This window comes from Lipotes vexillifer, unplaced genomic scaffold (genome assembly GCF_000442215.2).
Source record: "Lipotes vexillifer unplaced genomic scaffold, Lipotes_vexillifer_v1.1 scaffold12, whole genome shotgun sequence".
In the NCBI taxonomy this organism is placed as follows: Eukaryota; Metazoa; Chordata; class Mammalia; order Artiodactyla; family Lipotidae; genus Lipotes; species Lipotes vexillifer.
Window position 1 is genome coordinate 2989163 of NW_006796716.1, and position 24625 is coordinate 3013787.

Here is a 24625-nt window from a genome sequence, read left to right on the forward strand (position 1 = left end):
AATTGATCTTACAGAAAGATCGATGCAGGAATGGAAAGGTAGATGGACAAGGAAGTTCTAGTTTGTAGCAGTGAAAAAACAAATTGCAATCGTCTACATGATCAGCACGAGGACTTTAGTTGGATAAACTGTGGTACCTCCATATATGGTTCTATTCAGCCATCAGAAAGAATGAAGTGATTTTTCAGCATTAAAGATGTCCTCTGCTTCTTATGAGAAAAAGCAGGTTGCAGAACAGTGTAGAATATGACCCCCATTTTTTTTTTTTTTTTTTTATGACCCCCATTTTAAGTGCATTTTTAAAATAACCTTTTTCTTTTGGAATAATTTTAGGTTTACAGAAAAATTGCCCAAATAGTACACAGAGTTCCTATAAATTCTTCACCTAGTTTTCCCCTAATATATATATATATATATTTTTTTTTCGCGGTACGCAGGCCTCTCACTGTTGTGGTCTCTCCCGTTGTGGAGCACAGGCTCCGGACGCGCAGGCTCAGCGGCCATGGCTCATGGGCCCAGCCGCTCCGCGGTATGTGGGATCTTCCCGGACCGGGGCACGAACCCACGTCCCCTGCATCGGCAGGCGGACTCTCAACTACTGCACCACCAGGGAAGCCCCTCTCCTAATATTAACAAGAATCTTATACAACCACAATACATTTGTCAAAACTGAGAAATTAACATTGATACCTTAATATTAACCAAACTCCAGACTTTATTTGGATACTACCAGTTTTCCCACTAATGTCTTTTTTTCTGTTCCAGGATCCAATCCAGGATACCACATTGCATTTAGTAAGTGTATTTTTAAGTGATTTTATATGCATATAAAAATTGTCTGGAAGGATTCACCACAAACTGTTAACAATAGTTGGGGGTGGGAGGGAGTGGACTTCATTTTCCCTTTAGACACTTTTTTGTTGTTGTTGTTTTTGGCTGTGCCACGCAGCTTGTGGGGTTTTAGTTCCCCGACCAGGGATCGAGCCTGGGCCCTGGCAGTGACAGTGCAGATTTCTAACCACTGGACTGCCAGGGAATTCCCGACAATTTATTTTTTAAGGTAATTTTTAACACTCTGTAAGTAAAAGCCAGAAACTGTACAAAATATTCATTTTCCTTAGCTGTAATCAAAGTCACGTACTAAGTCAAGAGAGCTGTAAATTTTGTATACCATTTGACATTTACTAATTAAATAGTGAAAAGTTTCCCAGAGCTGCTTTCCTTTTATACCCCTAAATCTCTTTTCATCTCTTTCACTGCGCAAAAAACGTGCCAAATCTCACCCCATCGTGGTCCCTCCAGCTAAAGCCTGGCTACAGAATTAACGCCATAGCTATAGTGTCAGCGGCTTGTTTGTGGGTGGGTGCGTCTGGCAAATTCCATCTGTCCCACAATTTCGGTTTCTTATTCTTAATCACACACCAGCTATTTTGTCTTCCCAGGGTGATAGGAAGAATGTCCTATTTTTAAAGCACCTATTGAATATCTGATATGAATAGCTGGGGGAGAGGCATGTAAATCCTAACACTTGTTTGTATTAGGGTTATTTAGATGGGTATATCTCACCGCCAACACACCCAACTGGTATTGTTAACTTTACTATAAAGTGTCAGACAGACAGTAAGGGTTAGAGACAAAAGACCAGGAGCTAGAGTCTGATAGATCTGGGATTGAACTTGGTTTGGGTGTTCACGGGTACATCGTGACCTTGGGCACAACTTCTTTTGAGTCCTAGTTTGCACATCTGTAAAATGCGGTTAGTGACACTTCCCTAGGTGGGTATAAGGATTAGGGTACTCAGCCTAGTCCCTGTGTATTGTGAGTAAATGATGAATGGTAATTATTATTATTATAGCTATTTTATCATTATTTATGGAAGTGCCCTAAAAAGTCACCTTTCTTTTACGATTTGTGCTTTTTTGTTAGGGGAGGGCATGGGGGTCATATTTAGCAAATACCCTTCACCTCACTCTGCCCTGGGAGGTTGTATTTCCTTCTAAAAGTTTTAAAGTTTTGTTCTTTCACATTCAGCTCTTTAATCTCTCTAGAATTCGTTTTTATGTATGAAGTAAAAATCCAGGGTTTTTTCCCATATGGATAATACATGTCACAGCTTCTCTTACTGAGTTGTCCATCTGTTCCTTCTATCATGTATCATATTTCCACTTATTCAAGTGGCTGTTTTGGGGCTCTCTCGTCTATTCCACTGTATTTTTTTCTTGTCTTATCAGCACCCTGCTTTCACTACCAGGGCTCTATATATGTCTTAGTATCTGTTACGGTGTGTCTCTCACATTGTTCTTTTTCTTCAAAAGTCTTGGTTTCCTTGGCCCTTAGCCCTTCCATATAAATTTTAGAATCATTTTGTCAAGTTCCACACACACACACACACACAACCTGTTGAGATTTTGATAGAACTTATAAATTAATTTTGGGAGAATTGATATCTTTGAGGTTGCATTTCCCATCCATGAATATGGAATCTCTCTTTGTTTAGGTATTCTCTGATGACTTTCAGTAAAGTTTCATAAATGATTTCTCAAAGATCTTACACATCTTTTTGTTTTCTACCTAGTAACCTCATACTTTGTTTCAGCCATTGCTTTTGGAAACTGGTTAACAGCCTTCTTCGGAAAACGAATGCCTTTGTCCTCTCACTTGAATCTGACCTAGAAAGGGTTTATTTTTAACCTTTTATTTTGAAATCCTCTTTACCCTTTACCCAGATATAGCAAATATGAACATTTTGCTACATATGCTTTTTCTATCTCTGTATGTATGTAATATATATACACAAGTAATTTTGTGTATATGTACATATATACCCATACACATATACACACATATGTATACATATACATGTGTGTTACACACACACACACATATTTACACATACATAACTTTTTTCTAAACCCTGGGTATCATGTCCTCACATCAGGAGGCATGTGATGTCCTTTTATCCCACCAAATAAATAATAATGTTTATTCAACTAATAGTTAGCTTTGACAATGTAGCTAAAGTGCTATTTGCCAGATTTATCCACTGTAAAGTAGCCACTTAGTCCTTTGTAATTTTTTCTTTCTTTTTTTTTTTTTTTTTGCGGTACGTGGGCCTCTCACTGTTGTGGCCTCTCCCGTTGCGGAGCACAGGCTCCGGACGCGCAGGCTCAGCGGCCATGGCTCACGGGCCCAGTCGCTCCGCGGCGTGTGGGATCCTCCTGGACCGGGGCACGAACCCATGTCCCCTGCATCGGCAGGCGGACTCTCAACCACTGCGCCGCCAGGGAAGCCCTGTAATTTTTTAAAAAGTTTATTTTCTTTCTTTATTTTTGGCTGCGTTGGGTCTTCGTTGCTGCGTGCAGGCTTTCTCTAGTTGCAGCGAGCGGGGGCTACTCCTCGTTGCGGTACGCAGGCTTCTTGTTGTGGAGCACGGACTGTAGGCGTGCAGGCTTCAGTAGTTGTGGCTCGCGGGCTCTAGAGTGAAAGCTCAGTAGTTGTGGTGCACGGGCTTAGTTGCTTCGCAGCATGTGGGATCTTCCCGGACCAGGGCTCGAACCCGTGTCCCCTGCATTGGCAGGCAGATTCCCAAACACTGCACCACTAGGGAAGCTTTTATTCTTTTGTAATTAATAACTTCCATCAACTAGTTTTGTTTTGTTTTTATTGTGGTAAAATATCCATAACATAAAATTGACCGTTTTAACCATTTTTAAGTGTACAGTTCAATAGCATTCAGTATAGTTGTGTAACCATCACCACCATACATCTCCAGAGCTCCCCCCCAGCTTTATCAATATATAATTGACATAAAACATTGTATAAGTTTAAGGTGTACAGCATGTTGATTTGACTTTATACTGAAAAATGATCATAGGGTTAGCTAACATCTTCATCACAGCATCAGCTAATTTTTTTGGTTTATCATGGGATATATATATATATATATACATATATATGTATTTAAAATTTTTAATAGGTGATAGTGAACGTTTTAGAAGAGTTAACTTTGGCTGCGCCGTGTGGCTTGCAGGATTTTAGTTCCCCAACCAGGGATTGAACCCGGGCCTTCAGCAGTAAAAAGGCAGAGTTCTAACCACTAGACCACCAGGGAATTCCGTATCATAGGATATTGAATATAGTTCCCTGTGCTACACAGTAGGCCCTTGTCGTTTACCCTTATTTTTTTAGTCGCGCTGTGCGCCTTGCGGGATCTTAGTCCTGACGGGTATATAATAGTTTGCATTTGCTAATCCCAAACTCCCAATCCATCCTTCCCCTACCCACTATCAGCTGATCTTTAACAGGCTCTAATGCTTCTTGCCTGAATCTATTAGTACTGTGATGATTGCAAATGGTTATTTTCTGAATCTATTTTCCTTGCATGATCATTTGTTGGCATTGTATCGTAAGGAAGTTTCCCTTTTACGGGAAAAGTTTTCTCATTCGTGGGTTTTTATGTATGTGTTTAGCATCAGCATGGACACTCACAAATTCTTTTTTCTTTTTTTTTTGCGGTACGTGGGCCTCTCACTGCTGTGGCCTCTCCCGCTGTGGAGCACAGGCTCCGGACACGCAGGCTCAGCGGCCATGGTTCACGGGCCCAGCCACTCCGCGGCATGGGGGATCTTTCCGGACCGGGACACGAACCCGCGTCCCCTGCATCGGCAGGTGGACTCTCAACCACTGCGCCACCAGGGAAGCCTACGAATCCTTATTTTATTCAATGTGTAGTCCTTACTGTCCTTATTCATTCTGATGTACAGTTGTCCCCAATTTGGCCAGTCACCCCCCACCCCATTAATTTGACTCCTGTGTTCTTTTGACATGTTCTCATCATTTTGCGAGCATTTAAAAATGTTTATTTATTTATTTTATTTTTGGCTGTGTTGAGTCTTCATTGCTGTGTGCAGGCTTTCTCTAGTTGCGGCAAGCAGGGGCTACCCTTCGTTGCAGTGCGAGGGCTTCTCACTGCGGTGGCTTCTCTTGTTGCGGAGCACAGGCTCTAGGCATGCGGGCTTCAGTAGTTGTGGCACACAGGCTCAGTAGCTGTGGCTCGCGGGGGGCGCTTAGTTGCTCCGCGGCATGAGGGATCTTCCCAGACCAGGAATCGAACCCGTGTCCCCTGCATTGGCAGGCAGATCCTTAACCACTTGTGGGCATTTTCTGGCATGACAAGATGTTCCAGATTCACCCTCTCTTTCCTGGCCCTAGCCCTGGAACCAGCCATTTCTCCCAGGAGAGCTGGGTCCTGCTTTTAAGAGGAATAGTGTTTAGAAACCACTATCTGGGCTTTCAAGAATTTTAAGGAAAATGCTCTGAGCTGGTGGCCCTGCTTCGGTGCATTCTGGCCACCAGGGGGCAGCACTTCTCAGAAAAATGTAAAAGACCCAGAATCCTGTCTGGGTTGGGTTCCTGGGGGCTGGACTGGCCATGCTCCCTGATGGAGGTGTCTCTAGTCCTCCTTCTGGACAAGGGGAACATACATGCTCACCACCACCCCGTGTGCGTCCAGACTCTCCCTCATCCTCACCCAGATTCCCCCCAGCAGTATGTGCCTCACCCCCTCCCCCTGCACAAATTTCTGTCTTGTTTTTCCTGAAGCCCTCTGAGGGGGGTTAACTCCAAGGCAGAGAGGGAGAGAGGCTGACGGATGTGAGGCTTCAGGGAGGCTCATCCCCAGCCCACCACAACCAACCCACAGCTGTGGGTAACAAGTTCAGAGGGGTCCCTTCCCCTCTCTCCGGCTGTCTGTCCCTCAGGGGCCTCAGGCCACAGCCAGCTCTCTCCCTCTGGGCCTGCTGGGCAGGAAACCCAGGTGGGAGGGTTTCTGCTGCCTTAGGCCACTCAGGCAAGCTTGGAGCCTGACCTCTCACCTGCTTCTCTCTGCTGGCTTCCGCCCCCTTCCCCCTCCCCCCACACGTGTTGATCAGGTCAGAGAAAGTTGTGGGCAGTCTCTCCCCTGCATTTATTTATCTTTCCACAAGTAGAGTATTAAAAAAAAAAAAACACCAAGGAAGTATATTTAAGCGACTTAGATGTATGGTTCAGTCACATTAGAAGCAAGCATTTGCTGGAGAGTACACACTTCTGCCCCTGGCAATTCAGTGCTGTGAATTTTTTTGTATTCTTTCTCCCCTCCTGAAGGAGTCTCACCCAGGCCTGGCACAGAGTAGGCCATGAGTACAGGCTGACCCTGTCTGTCAGTCCTTCTCTACCTCCTCCGCCAGGACTGGTGCAGTAGCCCCCTGACCCTTGTCTCCAGTCCTACCCCTCCCCAGCCAGAGCTCGCCAGATGGCGCATCTGCTTCAGTACCCTTCTGTGGCCTTCCCCGCCCCGCCCCCCAGAGCAAAGTCCAGCGTCTCAGCCCAGCACTTCACAATCCTGCCCCACCCACCTCCCCAGCTCCCTAAGCTGCCACTCTTGCCCCCTGGGGACCGGAGGCTCCAGCATCTCTGAGTTCCTGGGGTTTTCCCCCAAGCCCACCCAGTGCCCTGTCTACACCTTTGTTCACACAGCTGCCTCTGCCTGAACCGCCCTTCCCTCCTACCTCCCATAAAGTTAAGCAGCGGCTCACAACATACCCTGGTCTCCTAATGATGCCTCCGATTCTCTCCTCTGAAAGAGCTCCAATCTCTGATAAAATTCTCCTCATCCTTCAATCAAGGCCTTTCTCCAGGTCCCCCCCCCCCCCCCCCCCATAGCTCTTAGCTCCCTCTCTAGGCAATGAGGTCAAGGCCTTGCAAAGGGTGGACCCCTAGGGGTGGGAGTAGGGAAGGGGTGAGAAGTTATGACTGACCAGGCTGCCAAACCTTAATGTGAATACACATCACTTGGGGAGATAGCAAACAATCAGATCCTGACTCAGTCATCCTGGGCTGTGGCTGAGAGTCTGCATTTCTTTTTTTGCGGGGGGGGGGGGGGGTGCAGTGGAAGCGTGGGGTCCTAACCACTGGACAGCCAGGGAAGTCCCAGAGTCTGCATTTCTAACAAACTCCCAGGTGATGCCAATGCTGCAGGACTGGGAGCCACTTTGAGCAGCAGAGGCCTAGCCCACTGGATTGTCTGGGGAAGGGAGGCAACTGGGAGCCCAGGTGTGAGTAACCATCACCCGGGGTATAAGATGGCGGGGTGGTGCCTGCCCAGGCGTTGCCAGTGGGAGCGGCTTCGTAGGCACCATGGGGCTGAGCTATAGGCTCTTTGTCTGCTTTCTGCTCTGGGGGAGTCTGGAGCTGTGCAACCCCCAGCCCGTCTGGCATGATGAATCTCAACATCTCATGCCATTGAAGCCACCCACCGTGACGGTGGAGTGTCAGGAGGACCAGCTGGTGGTTACTGTCAGCAAAGATCTTTTCGGCACCGGGAAGCTCATCAGGCCTGCAGACCTTACCCTGGGCCCTGACAACTGTGAGCCGCTGTCCTCTATGGACAGGGATACCGTGGTCAGGTTTGAGGTTGGGCTGCACGCGTGCGGCAACAGTGTGCAGGTGAGGCTTGGGCCCCCTCGGTAGCCCCGGCCTCGGTGGGATGACATGGGAGGAGGCCGGTGATGGGGAGTGTGGATGCAGAGCCAGTGTCAGGCGGGGGCTGGGGTGAATTCCTTTCATTTGTGGGGTAGGGTGGGTGGAGCAGTTGAGGCCTGAAGCTGGGCCTCAGTGGCATATGGGGATGTGGGGGAGTTCCTGCCTCTAGCTGCCTAAGCTGGGGAAGGTGGGGTGCAGTCCAGAGGTGGCAGTGCACTTTGGGCCAGACTGGGCACCCCACTCCGATTCCTGAGGATTTATGAACCCCTGGAGGGCATCCAGGAGAGATGTAGCCGATGTAGGGATGGAGGGTGTGATAGGATCCCCTCTGGGTAGCCCAGCACTTGTGAGGGGCCCTAGAAATTTGTATGGAAGAGCTGAACTTCGACACATCAGGAAGCTCAGAAGTCATCACAGAAAAAAAACACACCAGAATTTTGGCCTCCCTCATTCATGTTTAATGGCTTTGAAGCCTTGAACTAAAAGTGATGTTGAGGGAGGGGGCAAAGGGCATCGTGTTCATCTGTGTTGAAGTGGGTCGCATAGGAGCGGTCTCAAGTAGGGGGCATGTACAGGAAGAGAGCTGAGTAATATTCGGGCCAGACGCCTCCCAAGGAGAGGGGGGAGAGGCAGAGCCTCAGACTAGAGGAGGGGCCTTTCGGCAAGGCAGGGCCAGACCGGGCCCAGCTGGTGCATGATTCCCTGGACCGACTTCTGCTCCGGCTCAGAGAGCCTGTCCTCCCCTCTGTCATGGCCCCCTGCCCACCTGGCCTTGAAGCACCATCAGCCCCCAGAGTCCTCCTCTGGGGCTCTGGTCTCAGTGTGGTGCCCAGGGCTGTCCTTGAAGCCTCCTGGGCCTTGTTTCCGTGGGGAGAGCCGGAGGCCGGAGCTGCAGGAGTTAAGGAATGATCCTAATTTAGTAACTCCCAGCCTTGGGGCATTAGAATCACCTGGGGAGTGGTTAAAACTCCTGATTCCCACAGTCCATCTTAAATCTGAATGGAGGTGGGGACAGACATCAGTAGCTTTAAGATCCCCAGCTGACTCCACCGTGGAGCACAGCCTGATGACACCTCTCCCCAGGACAATGTTGCCCAGTCTCGCCCGATGAGAATCCCGCGGGGCCGGGGCGGCTTCCTGGGAACGCCACCTGTTCCGGTTCTCGGGGCCCACACTCGGTTTAGTGATGCTCTGCTGTCCTGAAATTCTTTCCTTTTGAACAAGGAGCCCCACGTTTTCACTTTGCACTGGGCCCCACGTATATGCAGCCGCTCCACCTGGGGCCCTCGCTGATAGACAGTTAGGATTCTCCCCTGAAGTTTGAGCGGGCGGAGGGCAAAGCCAGGCAGCCATTCACTGAGGGGCCGGGGTCGGGGGGGCAGGTGCTGCAAACTGCCCCAGCAGCACCTGCTTGTGCTCTTCCGGCCTCAGGCAACCACTAAAAACCAGCTTCCCTTTCTGTGAAATGGGCTTGAGAATAAGTCAGAAGAGGGAGGGAGAGTTAGGTAGTAACTGCTGTGGCAGTGAGTTAAATTCCTGGAAGTTTCTCGCCTCTTCCTGGAGGCTTTCTTGGCCTCAGGCCTCTCCTGGAAAAGGAAGTGGTGTGTGTGTGTGTGTGTATGTGTGTGTGTGTTAGGGTGGGGTGAGGGCAGCAGTCTGAGAAAGGAGCATACACCCGATGTCTCTGGTCATGGGGCGCTGCTTGGTGATGACACGGAGCTGATCCAGACTCCCTGCGGTGGTGTCAGCATTTGGGCGTGAAAAGAGGTGTGAAGGGGGTGCCTGTCCAGGTTCTCCCACGGGTCAGCGGCAGAGCAGGCTTTGAGCCCAGGGCCTGTGTTCTCTCCACCTCCAGCGGACGGCCCTCCTGCCCCTTGCCGGGCACATCAGGGCAGGTGATGCTGGGAGAGTTAACCCCTCCCCTTTCCCTCAGGTGACCGATGATGCCCTGGTGTACAGCACCTTCCTGTTCCATGACCCCCGCCCTGTGGGAAACCTGTCCATCCTGAGGACTAACCGCGTGGAGGTCCCCATCGAGTGCCGCTACCCCAGGTCCGTGTGGGATGGGCCTGTCGCTGCCCCTGGCGCAGCAGCCTCCTGGCAGCGTCTAGCTGTGAGGAGGGGGAGGTGCTTGGGCTGTGGTCGCTGCCCTCAGTCCTGGTGGGAATGGAGGGCCTGCTGCCTCTGCTCTGAGCCTCTGAAATTGGTCCGGGCCACAGCTGCCTCTTGGTGGAAGCTGCGAGGCTGCCCGGCCACTGGCCCCCTCAGAGTTCAGAAGTGGTCTTTCAATAGCGCAGGGGTGGGTTCCAGGCTCTGACTTTGGCCATCACAACCTGCTCTCTCCCTCTGGCTTTCCTGCAGTGGCTGAGCAAGGGTGGGGAGGTCCCAGCATGAAGCATGTGCCTGTGAACTGGGGCATCGAGGTGGGAGGACAGGGCGACTGGTTTATAACTACAACACCTGGCCCTGTGCTGGGTGGAGTGCGAAGGCCTTGAACCCTGCCCTCCCATCTGAGAGGGGGGAGGGGAGGTGGTGTTGATACCACGAGGAAACAAGGGATGAGGCATGTGTGGAAGGGCTTCCCAGAACAAGATCCTGGAGAGGGGGGCCTCGGACAGCGGGCAGACGCATCTGGGCAGAGCCGTACACACCCCAGAGGAGGGCAGTGTGTCACTAGTAGGGGCTGCAGTCCAGGGACCTGGAGCCCCGGGCCAGGTGTGGACAGCTGCTGTTCTCTTCCCAGGCAGGGCAACGTGAGCAGCTGGGCCATCCTGCCCACTTGGGTGCCCTTCAGGACCACGATGTTCTCAGAGGAGAAGTTGGTTTTCTCTCTGCGCCTGATGGAGGGTGAGCAAGGAGAGCTGGGACGGGGCAGCCAGCAGGGGGCGCTCTGGCAGACCCTCACCCTGGCCGTGCCTTGCAGAGAACTGGAGCACCGAGAAGACGACGCCCACCTTCCAGCTGGGAGACAGAGCCCACCTCCAGGCCCAAGTCCACACCGGCAGCCACGTGCCCCTGCGAGTGTTCGTGGACCACTGTGTGGCCACGCTGACACCGGACTGGAACACCTCCCCTTATCACACCATCGTGGACTTCCACGGGTAAGGCTGGGCTACCTCTCTAGGGAACACCTGTGCAACACGACCTGTGTCACCCTCCTCGATCTTTAACTGTATTTCACTTGTTCTCTTTAAAGTTGTCTCGTGGACGGTCTCACCGATGCCTCATCTGCTTTCAAAGCACCCAGACGCAGACCAGAGACCCTCCAGTTCACAGTGGATGTGTTCCAATTTGCTAATGACTCCAGAAACACGGTAATGGCTTAAGAGCCTGGAATAAGGCTGAACTCACAGGGTCAGGCTGACCAGGCTTACTAGCCGCTGTGGTCACTCACTAGCTGTCCCCTTAAGCAGTGATTTGACAGTTCTGCCCTATCCTAGTAACTTATCAAGTAGATAAAGCCATGGGCTCTAGTGGGATCTTTGGGAAGGCACAGGCCCTAAGAGACCGGTAGAAAATCCATGAAGGATGGAGAAATTCAGGGATCCTGGAAACAGAACAAACTAGGAGAATAGGAACGCAGGAGACCTAGCTGACAGCTCACATCGGATGAGCACCAACAATGCAGTGTCTGATGACTAAGTCACTGACCTTGTCCTCACCAAGGTCGGCAGGGCCAGAACCCAGATGGATTGAGTAAAGGACTTAATAAGAGCAGGTGTCAGACTTCCTGGAGGCTTTCTAGAAGGGCAAGGGAAGCAGGGATGAACTTTTCATGCTAGGTAGCCTCTCGAACTTGATCATAGGCTAGACCTGTGACTTTTTGAAACCTGAGTGCGTCAGCATCACCTGGAGGGCTTGTTGAAAGAGACCACTGGGCCCCCCACCCAGGCCTTGGTTCAGAAGGTTTGGAGTGGAGCCTGAAATCTGCGTTCCTAATAAGTTTCCAGGTCCTGGTGATGCTGCTGCCCTGGGATCCACCCTTTGAGAACCACTAAGCTAGGAAGCTCAACTTGACACTAAGGGTGGCAGAGGGGGGAGGAAGCTAAAATGTCGATCACTCATGATGGCTGGGCAGGAAGCACAGGTAGGACTGGCCTCTAGCCAGAAAGTGCTGGTAGAATCTTACAAACGAAAATCAAGAAGTTTTTAAACGAGTTTCCTGAGATAGGATTGGGAGGATGTGAAATTTGGAATAGCTGGTCAGGAAGGATTAGTGACTAAAGCAGGGATTTTCAGCTCTGGCTCTGTACTAACCACCTAAGGATCATCAAAATATTGATACCTCCCATATATTTTCATTTAACTGAGGTGGGGCCTGGCACCAACTTTTCCAGTCTCTTAAAATCTTCAAAAGTGAAGCCAAAAGAATTTCACAGCAAACAGCTATGTACCTACCATCTAGGTTCTACCATTAGTATATCACCATACCTAGCCACTAGTCTCTTTATTTAGAAATGCATCAGAAGCCATTTAAGATCCCTGGCATGTCTAACAAGCAGCTAGATTGACAAACCACCAAACCAGAGGCTTGTGTGCTGGCTGGCATTGAGGGACGAGCGGTGTGAGTTTTTAGACTTCGCTGATGCCACCTCACCTCACCCAGAAGTTCTGTTTGGAGAACAGAAGTCATCTGCTACAGATGTTAGACAGAAGGAAGGGCACAACTGAAGCTACTGGGAGATGTCCTGGAGCTTTCCGATGGCAGGTCCTGGGTTGAATGGGGCTGGGGATAAAAGAAAATAGACTCGGGAAGGGTGCCCGTGCCCAGATCGGGGACCCTGGGGGTCCTAGGGTGGAAGATCCTGGTTGGGGTAGGGAGTCGACCTCACAGGTGGTCCAGGGGTGAGGAAGGAGGGGGATGAGGCTTCACACAGGTGGTGGCCATCAGCATGGGTGACTCTTGAGCCGGCATCTTCCTCTCCAGGGATGGGGTGGGGGTGACTAAGATCAGAGGAGGATCCTGATCAATGGAAGGCAGGCTTGAGCTCTCGGAGGGCTCTCCCTCAAAGGTGGGTGGGTGGCTTGGCTGATGGCGGCTATGGCACAAGGGAGAAAGCTACCGAGGAACCACCCTGGGATCTGAGGCCCCAGTTAGCATCAGCAATATGTTCTGGGAAGAAGCTGAGGCTCAAAGCAGTTCCCTTCCTGGAGTAGGAACACTAAGGGACCCGGAAGCCCTTTTTTGGTGAGGGGCTGGGGTGTGTGTGCAGATGGAAGGCAGAGGCAGCCAGAAGTGCAACCTTGCTGGTTTAAGTTTCCGAAACGGTTACCCTGCAGGCACGCTTGGCCACTAGGTGGTGGCTGAGGTTTGTGGTTCTGCAGAAGGCTTTAGGAAAGGCGGTGGCACCTCGGTTTCTTTGCAGGATTTGGGGTGTGTGTGCATGTGTGTATTGAGACCCTGAAGTTTGAAAGGGGACCTCTGACTGTGAGGACCTCTTCCAAAAGGATGCAGTCTGACCTGAGCTCTGGTTTTGTCAAAATTCCCCCCCACTCCAGCTGGTCCGGGATTTTGGCCCTTTTGGATTTGATTTCCTGTCCCTGAGGTTCTGACTTAATGGGCCCCGGGGCTTAGGCATGCTAAATGATTGGAAAAGTATGGGAAAGACCAGAGGAATAAAGATGATGGTTCCGATTTAGAATCCAATTTGCGACTTGCTCTGAAGTTTGAGGCGAGTTAACCTCTGAGCCTGCACTATCCCATCTCTAAAGTGGGCTTCCCCTCCCCCTCAAGGGTTAAGGGTTATTGAAGAACTAACTGGCTTACTAGTCACTGCACTGCCTAGAACTCCACCTCGTAACAGCCGCTCTTATTTCCAGATATATATCACCTGCCACCTGAAGGTCACTCCGGTTGACCGAGTCCCGGACCAAATAAGCAAGGCCTGCTCCTTCAGCAAGTCCTCCAATAGGTGAGGAGACCAGATTGGACATAACCGGGGTAGCAAACTGGCCACGCTCCTGTTGATTCCCCCAAGGTGCCTACTATCAGCAAACAGCTTCCTGCAGACTGCACAGCCGTCTGACCCTTGTGTCTTTCCCTCTCAGATGGTCCCCGGTAGAAGGCCCTGTTGATATCTGTCGATGCTGTAACAAGGGGCGCTGTGGCGTATCAGGCCGTTCCAGGAGGCTGCGCCACCTGGAGGGACAGTCTGTTTTCCGCAGTCGCAGGCATGGTAGGTCTCCAGAGGGCCCTCGGTCTAGGGTACCGGATGTCACTCTAGGGTGACACTTGTTCCCTATTTAAGGCTGCTTACCCCTAGGGGGATGCCATTTCAGGGCTAAGTGAGAGAGGCCCCAAGCCCTCACCCTGCTGTTGGCTGGGGCCAATCTGCAGTCATCCTGGAGTCATGACACATAATCAGGGGTGTGGGAGAATGATGCAGCTGTTAGAACTAAACCTACTGGTCTAGAACCCACTGAGCAACCCCAAACCCCTAACCTGACTCCTGTGTAGGGACTAGGGTGACCCTTGGATGTCTTGTCTTTCAGTGACAGAAGAAGCAGATGTCACAGTAGGGCCACTGATCTTCCTGGGGAAGACTAGAGACCACGGTGTGGAAGGGTCCACCTCCTCTCCCCCCTCGGTGATGCTGGGCTTAGGCCTGGCCGCTGTGGTGTCCCTGACTCTGGCCGCCATTGTCCTGGGTTTCACGGGGAAGCGTCGGGCTGCTTCCCACCCTGTGTGCCCTGTGTCTGCTTCCCAATAAAAGAAAAAAGTGACCTCTGGGGTGTGGCACAGTAACTAGATGGGGGTGAATTGGGAGGGGCTGTGTAGGGGCGGAGGGTGGACTGTAACAGGGTCGTGGGTTCAAGCAGCGAAATCGAAGTAACATTGTGTTTTTAGGAAGTCTGCATATCAGAGAGGGTAGGGCTTCCTCAGGCCTTCCTCAGACCAGGGCTTGTCTTCCCAGGGCAAGTATAATCCCACATCTCCAAGGAGGCCAAGATGAGAGGTGTTGGGGGCTAAAGTAGGGTGGGCCCTGCCAGCCCCGCTTCTAGGGGGGCAGAGGGTCCTGGCTCTGGGCCCTATGGATCTGATGCCAGGGCTGGGGGCAGGGAGGAAAGGACTTCTAGTCGCCTTCCCTAATGGCAGCAGGCATGAAGCCACTTGTCCACGTGCTAGAAGCCCAAAGGCCAGAGGTGATGGTATAGGACAGTGGTCACCTGGGACCTGAAGTCGCTGTAGGGTAGCCCTTCCGGGGGGTGAGTGTCATGGCCAAGTCATCAGCTGTGGGCGCTTCAGGGCTTCCTGTGACCGAGGGGAGCTGCCTCTCGGCCTCCCCCACTTTCATCACTCCTCCCCCAGAAGCTGCCGTGCTGCCCCAGGCCATGGCCACAGCCTCCTGGAGTGCTCAGCAAGGGAATGGTGCCCCGGTGGTGCCCAGGAAGCTTGTGGTCCCTCTCCAGGGGAGGTGGCCGTGCTCCCACTGTTGAGGGCTGTGATGTCCCCACCATCAGCTGGCCCTTAGCTCCCCAACCTCACCACCAGCTGCTACTCATTCTCACTGGGTGAAGATCTCCTTCACCGTGGAATCCCAGCTTTGCTAGTCACCTGCTGTGAGCCTGGGCATCCTTGGGGGCAAAACGGGGCTGGTACCTGCTGGGCAGTGCTGTTAGGCATAAACTGATTGGAGTCAAATGGCACTTAAATACATTCAGAGCAAGACCTGTGAGATTCTGGGCCTCAGAAGTACAGCAAGGCCTAGGTCCTTCCCCTCCAAGCACGGTTTTGTGAACACCGTTGGGCATCACCTGGGGATTTGTGGGAAAGGCAGAGTTTGGGGCCCCATCCCAGACCTAAGAATCTGCATCTTAACAAAATCCCCAACTGATTCAGGTGTGTGAAGTACTCTGGGCCAGCGGAGTTCCATCAAGAAGGAATCCTGCCCCCATCAGGTGTGCTGTACAGGAGTAAAAGACTCGGGGGTAGAAAGGGTGGGCTTCCTGGAGGTGGTGATCCTGGAGCAAATCCTCAAACAACGAGCAGGTCCTAGCTGGGCAAAATGGGGGAGGTGGGTGTGGAGGGAGGAGAGGGTGGGGAGAACGTGTGGCTGTAGGAATGGAGGGCCTGGATGTCCAGTAAGGGGGAGAGTGGAGAGGCTGGCCACATAGGGCTGATAAAATGAAAAAGAGCCACTGAAGGGCTGAGTGCCGTGGATGGGCCGTCCCTGTACAGGGAGATCGACCGAGCAGCAGAGTAAAACCTGGAGGCTGACAAAAAGCCAGCCTGGCTCCCTGCCACGGCCGGGCTGGCAGGTCACTTCATCTGTAAGATGGGACTGTCTGAGGACTGAGTAACAGAGCACTTGGTGGAAACCTGGGTCATGCAGCAGGACCCCTGGGCCATATGGCCTGTCTCACATCCCGCCCAGCTCCACCCCTGCCCGAGCCCAGTTTCCTCCTCCTAAGAATCATCCTGTTTCAGATGGGGGAGTTCTCGACTTCAGGATTATGGTGAGGATTCATATGACACTTGGAATGCAGCTTGTGTTCAGGGCTGGTCTCCAAGCAAAGGCTACTCCCAGGACCCCCTGGGAGACGGTCCTCGCTGCAACCACCCACCTGTTACTTGCCCTCATCGTCATGGGTGTTGCAACATCTTGGGAACTCGTTTCTCATTCAACTTCTGCTGTCCTCAGAGGAAGCGGCTGCGTCTGGTGTGGGGAGGAAGTGTGCCGAGGACGTAACCTCAAGTGTCAGCCCCAGCTAGTTCCAGGAGGTGGGTGCCCTCAGCTCTGGCAGAGAGGCCACCTCCAGCGGTAATGTCAGAGGACCCTGCCTTCCCGCCTCAAGGTGGAGCTTCCGTGGGAAACGGAGGAAGATGGCAGGCCCATTGCTCAGGCCGCCTCTTTCCCAGGCATTTGGGGAAAGTCCCTATTATATCCTGGGAAACTCTTGGTGAATCAACACTTTGAGTGTTTAAAACTGCACCCAGAGTCACATAGCACATCCTGTGGGCTCCAAGGGCACCTGTTCGCTCTCTTGGGAGATCCCACACTCCACCCTCCTGGACCAGGTTGCAGCTCCAGCCTATGGGTGTGCCCCCATGGTAAAAAGTTTAAAAAATAAGACAACTTAATCTTAAAATTTTGCCTTCCTAATAGCCAGGGGTAAAAAGGGAGATATGAGGTGTGTTAACAATGAAAAAAAAATCATGATCCCACAAATATAAAATTAAAACATGTCAGAGATCTTGTTTGAACTCATTCATTGAGGGAAACTGCAAGATGGAAAAAACTGGTTCAAAGGAGAATCCAAAAAACAGATTTACAAAGGTGATCAGGAATGCAGACATGAATTTGCTGATAGAGGCAAGAATGGCTTTCACAGGCAGAAATCAATTGCATCTCTATGGGTAAGTGTTATTTGCATTACTATTGGTTTTGTAAAATACCTTAGTCAAAGACTAGGAAAGGCACAGATTCTTATAGAATCAGATACCTAGGTGTTCTCTAACACCCTTCCAGATAAACTTTTAGCCCATTTCAAGGTCTTTTACAATTTTTCCTGACAGGTGTGAGACTTATCAGGTATTTTTTTTTTTTTTTTTTTTTTTTCCTTGCGTTATGCGGGCCTCTCACTGTTGTGGCCTCTCCCATTTGCGGAGCACAGGCTCCGGACGCGCAGGCTCAGTGGCCATGGCTCACGGGCCCAGCCGCTCCGCGGCATGTGGGATCTTCCCGAAACGGGGCACGAACCCGCGTCTCCTGCATCAGCAGGCGGACTCTCAAGCACTGCGCCACCAGGGAAGCCCCTTATCAGGTATTTTTATCAATGGATTCTGAGCAGCTCCTAGGGGCTAGTGGAAGTTTCCAGGAGGAGGTTGGATATCACCAGAAAGATAACACTGTGTCTCCCAAGGGACCACCTCCCCTCAGCCTTCAGGTTAGGACACACACCACAACTGATCCGTTCTCTTGAGCAACTCAAGATTCCAAATGAGTGTTAAAAATAAAGTTCAGGGCTTCCCTGGTGGCACAGTGGTTGAGAGTCCGCCTGCCGATGCAGGGGACGCGGGTTCGTGCCCCGGTCTGGGAAGATCCCACATGCCGCGGAACGGCTGGGCCCGTGAGCCATGGCCACTGAGCCTGCGCGTCCGGAGCCTGTGCTCCGCAACGGGAGAGGCCACAGCAGTGAGAGGCCCGTGTACCGCAAAAAAAATAAAAATAAAAAAAAATAAAGTTCAACTGAGTAAATTTAATCTTATTGGCTTCATTCCACAGTTCATGAGTTCGGCAGCATTCCATCTAGCAAATAGAAAGGAGCTCCAAAGAGCTGTACAAAGTGAAAGGCTTTTATAGGCAGAAGGGGGCGGGAAAAGGAAGTTTCTAGCAAAGAGTGGATTGTTTCAGGCAAAGTCACCTTCCTATGGCAGACAGAAAGGGTCTATGGGGCGAATTACTTCAGTAGTGCTGGCCAGGTAATTCCAGATTGACTGGTTAAAGGTTACTTTCCTGGGAGAGGCTGAAACTGCAATTAGGTAATAAGTCTTGGTTTGCTGACATGTGGCTTAGCACAACTGACTCCATTTTGGGCCTGATCTCCGGTGGCCTCGGCCTTGCAGCGGCTTGAAGCAGGGTTTCAGTTCCTGGCCAGGGATTGAGGTTGGGTCACAGCAGTGAGAGCACCAAATCCTAGCCACTAGACCAGTGGTCAGTGACAAGGCCCTGGCCCGTCAGCTGTGTAGAAATGAATTTCCACACAGAGACGGAAAGTAGTGAAGCAAGTAAAGTGTTTATTAGGAGAAAAAGTGTACACGTGGATAGACACACGGGTGGGCTCAGAGAGAGAGTCACACACTCGTGGCAGTTTGAATCACTCATATGGGGCATTTCTTCCGGGTTTCCTTTGACCAATCATGTTGTTCTACCTGGTTCTGAGTCCATATTTGGTATATCTCAGGGTCCTCCCTGTATGCGTGCGTATCTCTTAGCCAAGATGGATTCCAGCGAAGAGGCCTATGGGTAGTTGACATCACTTACTATGAGGTGGTGCCCCCTCCCTTTTCGACCTCCAAGGAGCCTTTCTGTGCATGTGTAGTCGGGGAGGTCTCCTGGACTTCAAGAATAAGGAATATGTCATCTATTATCTCTTATCTGGGCAGGCCCAGCCTCCTCCATCATCCTGCTTTTATGGAGTTTCTGTCCACAGGGGAGAAACTGTTCAGCTTGGGGCCCATCTATCTCCCGCCTCAGGCTTGTTGTCTTTTTTTTTTTTTTAACAGCAGGGTGCTAGAGCATTAATTTACAATAAGAACAATAACTGTGGGGTGGAGGCTAGAGGTCAAGTGGGATTGCTTAGATTTAAAACAAACTTCTCCAATGAATTAACTGAGTTCACATCAGTTTTTTCAGACTGGCAGCAAGGCAACTAGCAAGAAGGACAAACCAGTTCATCAAATTGGGCTCCCAGGGACTGGGAATGACATAAGATGGTGCTTACAGGTGAGACTGCTTCCTTCCTCAGGGCTGCAAAACCACTGCGAGTTTGTTGGCTGTGTAGGTCACACCTGGGTCCTGAGCAGAGGCCATCACCCAGAGATGCCAGGTGCTGTCAATTAATGGAAATAATGAGCAAGGCAGCTGTGGCTTCTAATCAGAGGAGCTCTCCAGAGTGTCAGATGGAGGCCCATTAGCTGAGGCACCAAGCAGCAAAATTCTGCCTTTCCAAGCAAAACATCAGAAAGTGCTCGAGCCCCTCAGTGGTGTCGCTGGGCTCTAATGTCTCGCCTTTTCCCAGGTTGAAGTCGATCTTTTCTTGCTCCAGCGTGAGCCAGGGGCTGGTTCCAAGATTGGAACCTTTGGAAGCAGTAAACCCTGACACCTGGAGTGGAGTTGAAGAACTTTGTTTTTTAATCTAAGTTCCTTTGGCCACCACCACTCCGCCTTCTATGGCCACTTCTTTCCTGGGCCACATCATTCATTCCCAGTTGCTTGGGAGCCTTCAAGGCCCGTGGGTGGCACAAATGCTAGCCTGTGAGACCTTAAAAAAAAAGTCTTCCTGGCACTTTCTTGGTGGCACAGTGGCTAGGACTCTGTGCTCCCAATACAGGGGGCCCGGGTTCAATCCCTGGTCAGGGAACTAAATCCCACATGCATGCCGCAACTAAAAGTTCACATGCCACAACTAAGGAACCTGCCTGCTGCAACTAAGACCCAGTGCAACCAAATAAATAAATATTTTTAAAAAAAGGCTTCCCTGGTGGCGCAGTGGTGCCGATGCAGGGGACACGGGTTCGTGCCCCGGTCCGGGAAGATCCCACATGCCACGGAGCGGCTGGGCCCGTGAGCCATGGCTGCTGAGCCTGCGCGTCCGGAGCCTGTGCTCCACAACGGGAGAGGCCACAGCAGTGAGAGGCCCGTGTACTGCAAAAAAAAAAAAAAAAAGAGTTCTCAGCACAAGAAAAATTTTACAAAAAGTCTTCCCTTCTGGGCAGATGATTTAGTACAGAGCCTTCGCCTGGAATGTTTCAGCTCCCACAAGGCATACCTAACCTACTCTACTGTGTGTATGTGTTGGGGGCATTCTCATATTTTTGTGATAGAAAAAATCAGCATGAATGCATACTAAATAAAATAAAAATCCTCGGCTCATCCCTTACCTTCTTGGAGCATCTTAGGTTTTCTCTCAGAAAATATCTATGCCTCCAAGCCTGTGTGTGCATTTAAAACACACAAACGTACCCCAGTGTTCACTGTAGCACTATTTACAATAGCCAGGACATGGACACAACCTAAATGCCCATTGATTGAGGAATGGATAAAGAAGATGTGGTACATATACACAACGGAATATTACTGAGCCATAAAAAAGAATGAAATAATGCCATTTGCAGCAACATGGATGGACCTAGAGATTGTCATACTGAGTGAAGTAAGTCAGACAAAGACAAATATCATACGATATCTCTTACATGTGGAATCTAAAAAAATGGTACAAATGGACTTATTTACAAACCACAGAGTCACAGATGTAGAAAATAAACTTATGGTTACCAAGGGGGAAGTGGAGGGAGGGATAAACTGGGAGATTGGGATTGGGAGAGTGGGATATATACACTACCATATATAAAATAGATAACTAATAAGGACCTACTGTATATATAGCACAGGGAACTCTACTCAATACTCGGTAATGATCTACATGGGAAAAGAATCTAAAAAAAATGGATATATGTATATATATAACTGGTTCACTTTGCTGTACACCTGAAACTAACACAACATTGTAAATCAACTGTAGTCCAATAAAAATTAAAATGCGCACACACACACACACACACACACACACACACACAAGTGCCCATTCTACTCTAACCCTCTGCTCTGAAAGTTCCTTTTTTACTTAACAATAGATCTTGGCTACCAGTTCCATCAGCACCTGTGAGTCTTCCTCATTCTTTCTACCTAGAGTTCCAGGGTTATTTAACCAGCCCTGTTCTGCTATGTGTATTGGCTTAAAGTTCAGTTTGCAAGTGGCCAGTCCAGTTTCCCTCATTTCCAGCTTCCTGAGGGACATCCTGCTGCAGCCTCAGAGCACAGCACACTCACTCTCTCCTGCCTAAAACTTCAAAGTCCCTGTCCCCCGTTCTCCCTCTCGCTGTTGTCCTATTTCGCTTCTTTTCACGACCAGAACTCTTTACTTTTCCCCAAATAAAAATAGTCTTTCTTTTCAGGTTACAAAAATGGAAACTATTCATTGGGACACAGTGAAATGCTACAGGAAAAGTACAAAGAAAGTGACTATCACCTGTTCCTCCCGCCCTTTGGGTGTCACCGTGTTGGCTAGCGTCTTCCCAAGAGCACACGGCTACGGGCATCCTTACGTAAGTGGCATCATTCCACACGTGTGGATTTATCCTCTGCCACCCCCTTCAATCTCCTCCTCCCATGTGTGGAACACAAAGATTGCTCTTGGAACAGCTGCCTATGCTTCCAGACTGCATTCCTAACCTCCATGGCCTCAGCTCCTGCCTCTCAATGGAAGCCACTGTGCGGTCACCAATGGCCTTCCTGTCCCTAAGTCAGAAGTTTGGGACCTTTCTGGATGTCAGCTGGTTGACTGAAAAATGAGGGAGCCCAAGACTGGGAGGCAGGAGCCCTGGGTTCTGGGATGGGCTCCCCACCAGGGGACCAGCTGGTTGGGCCTCTCAGAGTGTCTGTCACCACTGAGCTCCCCCTTCGTGGAACCGTCCCCTTGGTTCTCCGCCATCATGTTCACCTGGTGTCCCCCAGTCCAGCCTGTTCCCCAGACACTTCTGCTTCTCATCTGTCCTTCAAAAGTCAGCATTCCTCAGCCCTGGACTGACCTTTGCGCCTCTTCTGAGGTCTTCCCAGGTGATCTCAATTTCATCGCCTGTGACTCCCAAAATCCCCATCTCTAGCCCAGATTTCTCCAGAGCCTCATACCTGGCTGTTCGACCCCTCCCCGTACCTCACACTCTGCGTGAGGTTGGCTGACTGACCTCCCCACTTTTCTAGCATGCTGTACCTAATGGGAGGACACTCCCATGCACCCAGTCTTCCAGACCGTGTCCTACTTCCTGCCCCTGTGGAACTTCTCTGCCTCAGCCTTCCCCCTGGCCTCCCACACTGGTTCTCAACCTTGAGCCCCTGAGACTTCCCCAGAGCTCCAACAGTCTGCGTTTAGAGGTCCTCCCCTCTCTAGAGCCTAGGTTCCAGAACCTTCCCAGCCAGCCTCTCACCATTGTTCTATTCATTTGAGTGTCTACGTGTATGTGCAATGGGGTTTTGGACAAACACTCCAGTGTTTCACTGAGGAAAAAGGAAACACTTAAAATATCTTTTGGGTGTTGAAAGGCTTTTCTAATGCTTCAGACCATTTCATCTGCATCCCCACCTTTCCTGCAGTGAGGCCAGCCATATGGGGGTGCTCAAGTCTGGAGTCAGACACTACCTCGATATAAAGACCAGCTCTCAGGGCTTCCCTGGTGGCACAGTGGTTAAGAATCCACCTGCCATCGCAGGGAACACGGGTTCGAGCCCTGGTCCGGGAAGATCCCACATGCTGCAGAGCAACTAAGCCCGTGAGCAACAACTACTGAGCCTGCGCTCTAGAGTCCATGAGCCACAACTACTGAGCCCTCGTGCCACAACTACTGAAGCCTGTGTACCTAGAGCCCATGCTCTGCAACAAGAGAAGCCACCGCAATGAGAAGCCTGCACACCGCAGTGAAGAGTAGCCCCCGCTCGCCGCAACTAGAGAAAGCCCGTGCACAGCAACGAAGACCCAACGCAGCCAAAAATAAATAAATAAATAAATTTATTTTTAAAAAAAGACCAGCTCTCAGCTCTCTTATGTGACCTTGGACACATTGCTTAAGCTCTGTGTCCTTACTTAAGCCTCAGTGTCCTCATCTTTTTATTTTTATTTTATTTATTTATTTATTTTGGCTGTGCGGCATGGCATGTGGGATCTTAGTTCCCGGACCAGGGATCAAACCCGGGCCCCCTGCAGTGAAAGCTCAGAGTCTTAACCACTGGACTTCCAGGGAAGTCCTCAGTGTCCTCATCTTTAAAATGGGAGTAATGAGGGAAGCACCTACTAGGTGATTTAGACATGTTGTTACTGATTATGGCTGAGAAAATTGAGGCTCTGAGAGGGGAAGGGAACTGGTCCCATCCTAATCTGTAGCCACGGCAGGCATCTAGTATAAATCACAGGTAAAACGCTACCCTTTGTTTCTCAATGGAGAGCTGGCTCTGGGCATAATTAGAAGAACCTGACTTTGATGCCCGCCCACCCCCACCCCCAGACTCAAAGCCTATGTCCTCTAAGTCAGCTCTGGGTGGTATGGGGAGCTGACCCAGCTCTTGTACCCAGCCTAGGGTACAAGAAACTGGGCCTGCTGCAGTTGTTCCTTCTCTCCCTTCACTAGCTTTTGGTGGGTTACTCCCCCTCTCTCCTCCTCTATAAAATGAAGTGTTTGAACTGAATGTTGGGGGAGGGCTCTTTCCCCATCTCCAGCAATCTGAATCTTACTCAAATCCCTGATAAAGTATGAGTGACATTAGATTATGTAAGGATATTCAACTAGAGTTCAAGATTCAGAGGACTCTGAATCCCCTGGAACTGTATGCAAAATGTATGCGTATACACATGTGTGAACACATCTGAGCATTTTTCTGGGAATAGCTTTCTTTAGCTTTCTACAGGAGGTCTATGATCCCAAAAGATTAGTCACCAGTCTGGTTTAGGCCTCATCACCTTCGACCTGAACAACCACCTCCAGACTGGTCTCCCCACTCCTTTCTCTATCCTCCACCCACCACAAGGGTATCCTTCTAAAATGCAATGCCTACTCTCATTCCCCTGCTTAATCTTCAATTGACTCCAGTGGCCTAAATTTCTTGCATGACATATAGAGTCCATCATAATCTTACCCAGACATTTCCCCATATCCTGCCACACCCTAATCCATTTTCTCTGTCCTCACCCCATCCATGTACCCTCTGCCTTGGCCACACAGAACGTTTCCCTGCTTCCTGAATGCGTCAGGCACTTTCACATCTCTCATCCTTTGCAAGGGATTCCCTGTATTCCATCTGGCACACCCCTATACAGGCTTCAAAATCCAATTCAGATGTCGCCTCCTTTGTGGTGTCTTCCTGACCTCCCCCCCCACCCCGCATTAGGCACCCCCTTCTATGCTCTCACTCCTTTATCACATTGATCCTACTAGATTGTAGGTGTGTGTTTTTTTAATTTAATTTTTTATTATCTATCTATCTATCATCTATCTATCTATCTATGGCTGCGTTGGGTCTTCGTTGCTGCACGCGGGCTTTCTCTAGTTGCGGTGAGCGGGGGCTAGTCTTCATTGTCGTGCGCGGGCTTCTCATTGCCGTGGCTTCTTTTGCTGTGGAGCATGGGCTCTAGGCGTGTGGGCTTCAGTAGTTGTGGCACGCAGGCTCAGTAGCTGTGGCTCCCGGCCTCTGGAGCACAGGCTTAGTAGTTGTAGCGACGGCTTAGTTGCTCCGTGGCATGTGGGATCTTCCTGCACCAGGACTCGTACCCGTGTCCCCTACATTGGCAGGCGGATTCTTAACAACTGCGCCATCAGGGGAGTCCTGTAGTTGTG

General features: G+C 50.5%; 1 protein-coding gene across 1 annotated transcript; it reads left to right on the top strand.

Moving 5' to 3' along the window:
• Positions 1-7159: 7159 nt before the first annotated feature.
• On the top strand, positions 7160-14244 carry ZP3 (zona pellucida glycoprotein 3). Its single transcript, XM_007468804.1, has 8 exons — positions 7160-7485; positions 9455-9573; positions 10265-10368; positions 10445-10622; positions 10718-10835; positions 13342-13433; positions 13570-13697; positions 14014-14244. Exons 1-8 carry the CDS (start codon positions 7177-7179, stop codon positions 14229-14231), a joined length of 1266 nt encoding a protein of 421 aa, XP_007468866.1. The 5' UTR covers positions 7160-7176; the 3' UTR covers positions 14232-14244.
• The last annotated feature ends 10381 nt before the right edge of the window (positions 14245-24625 follow it).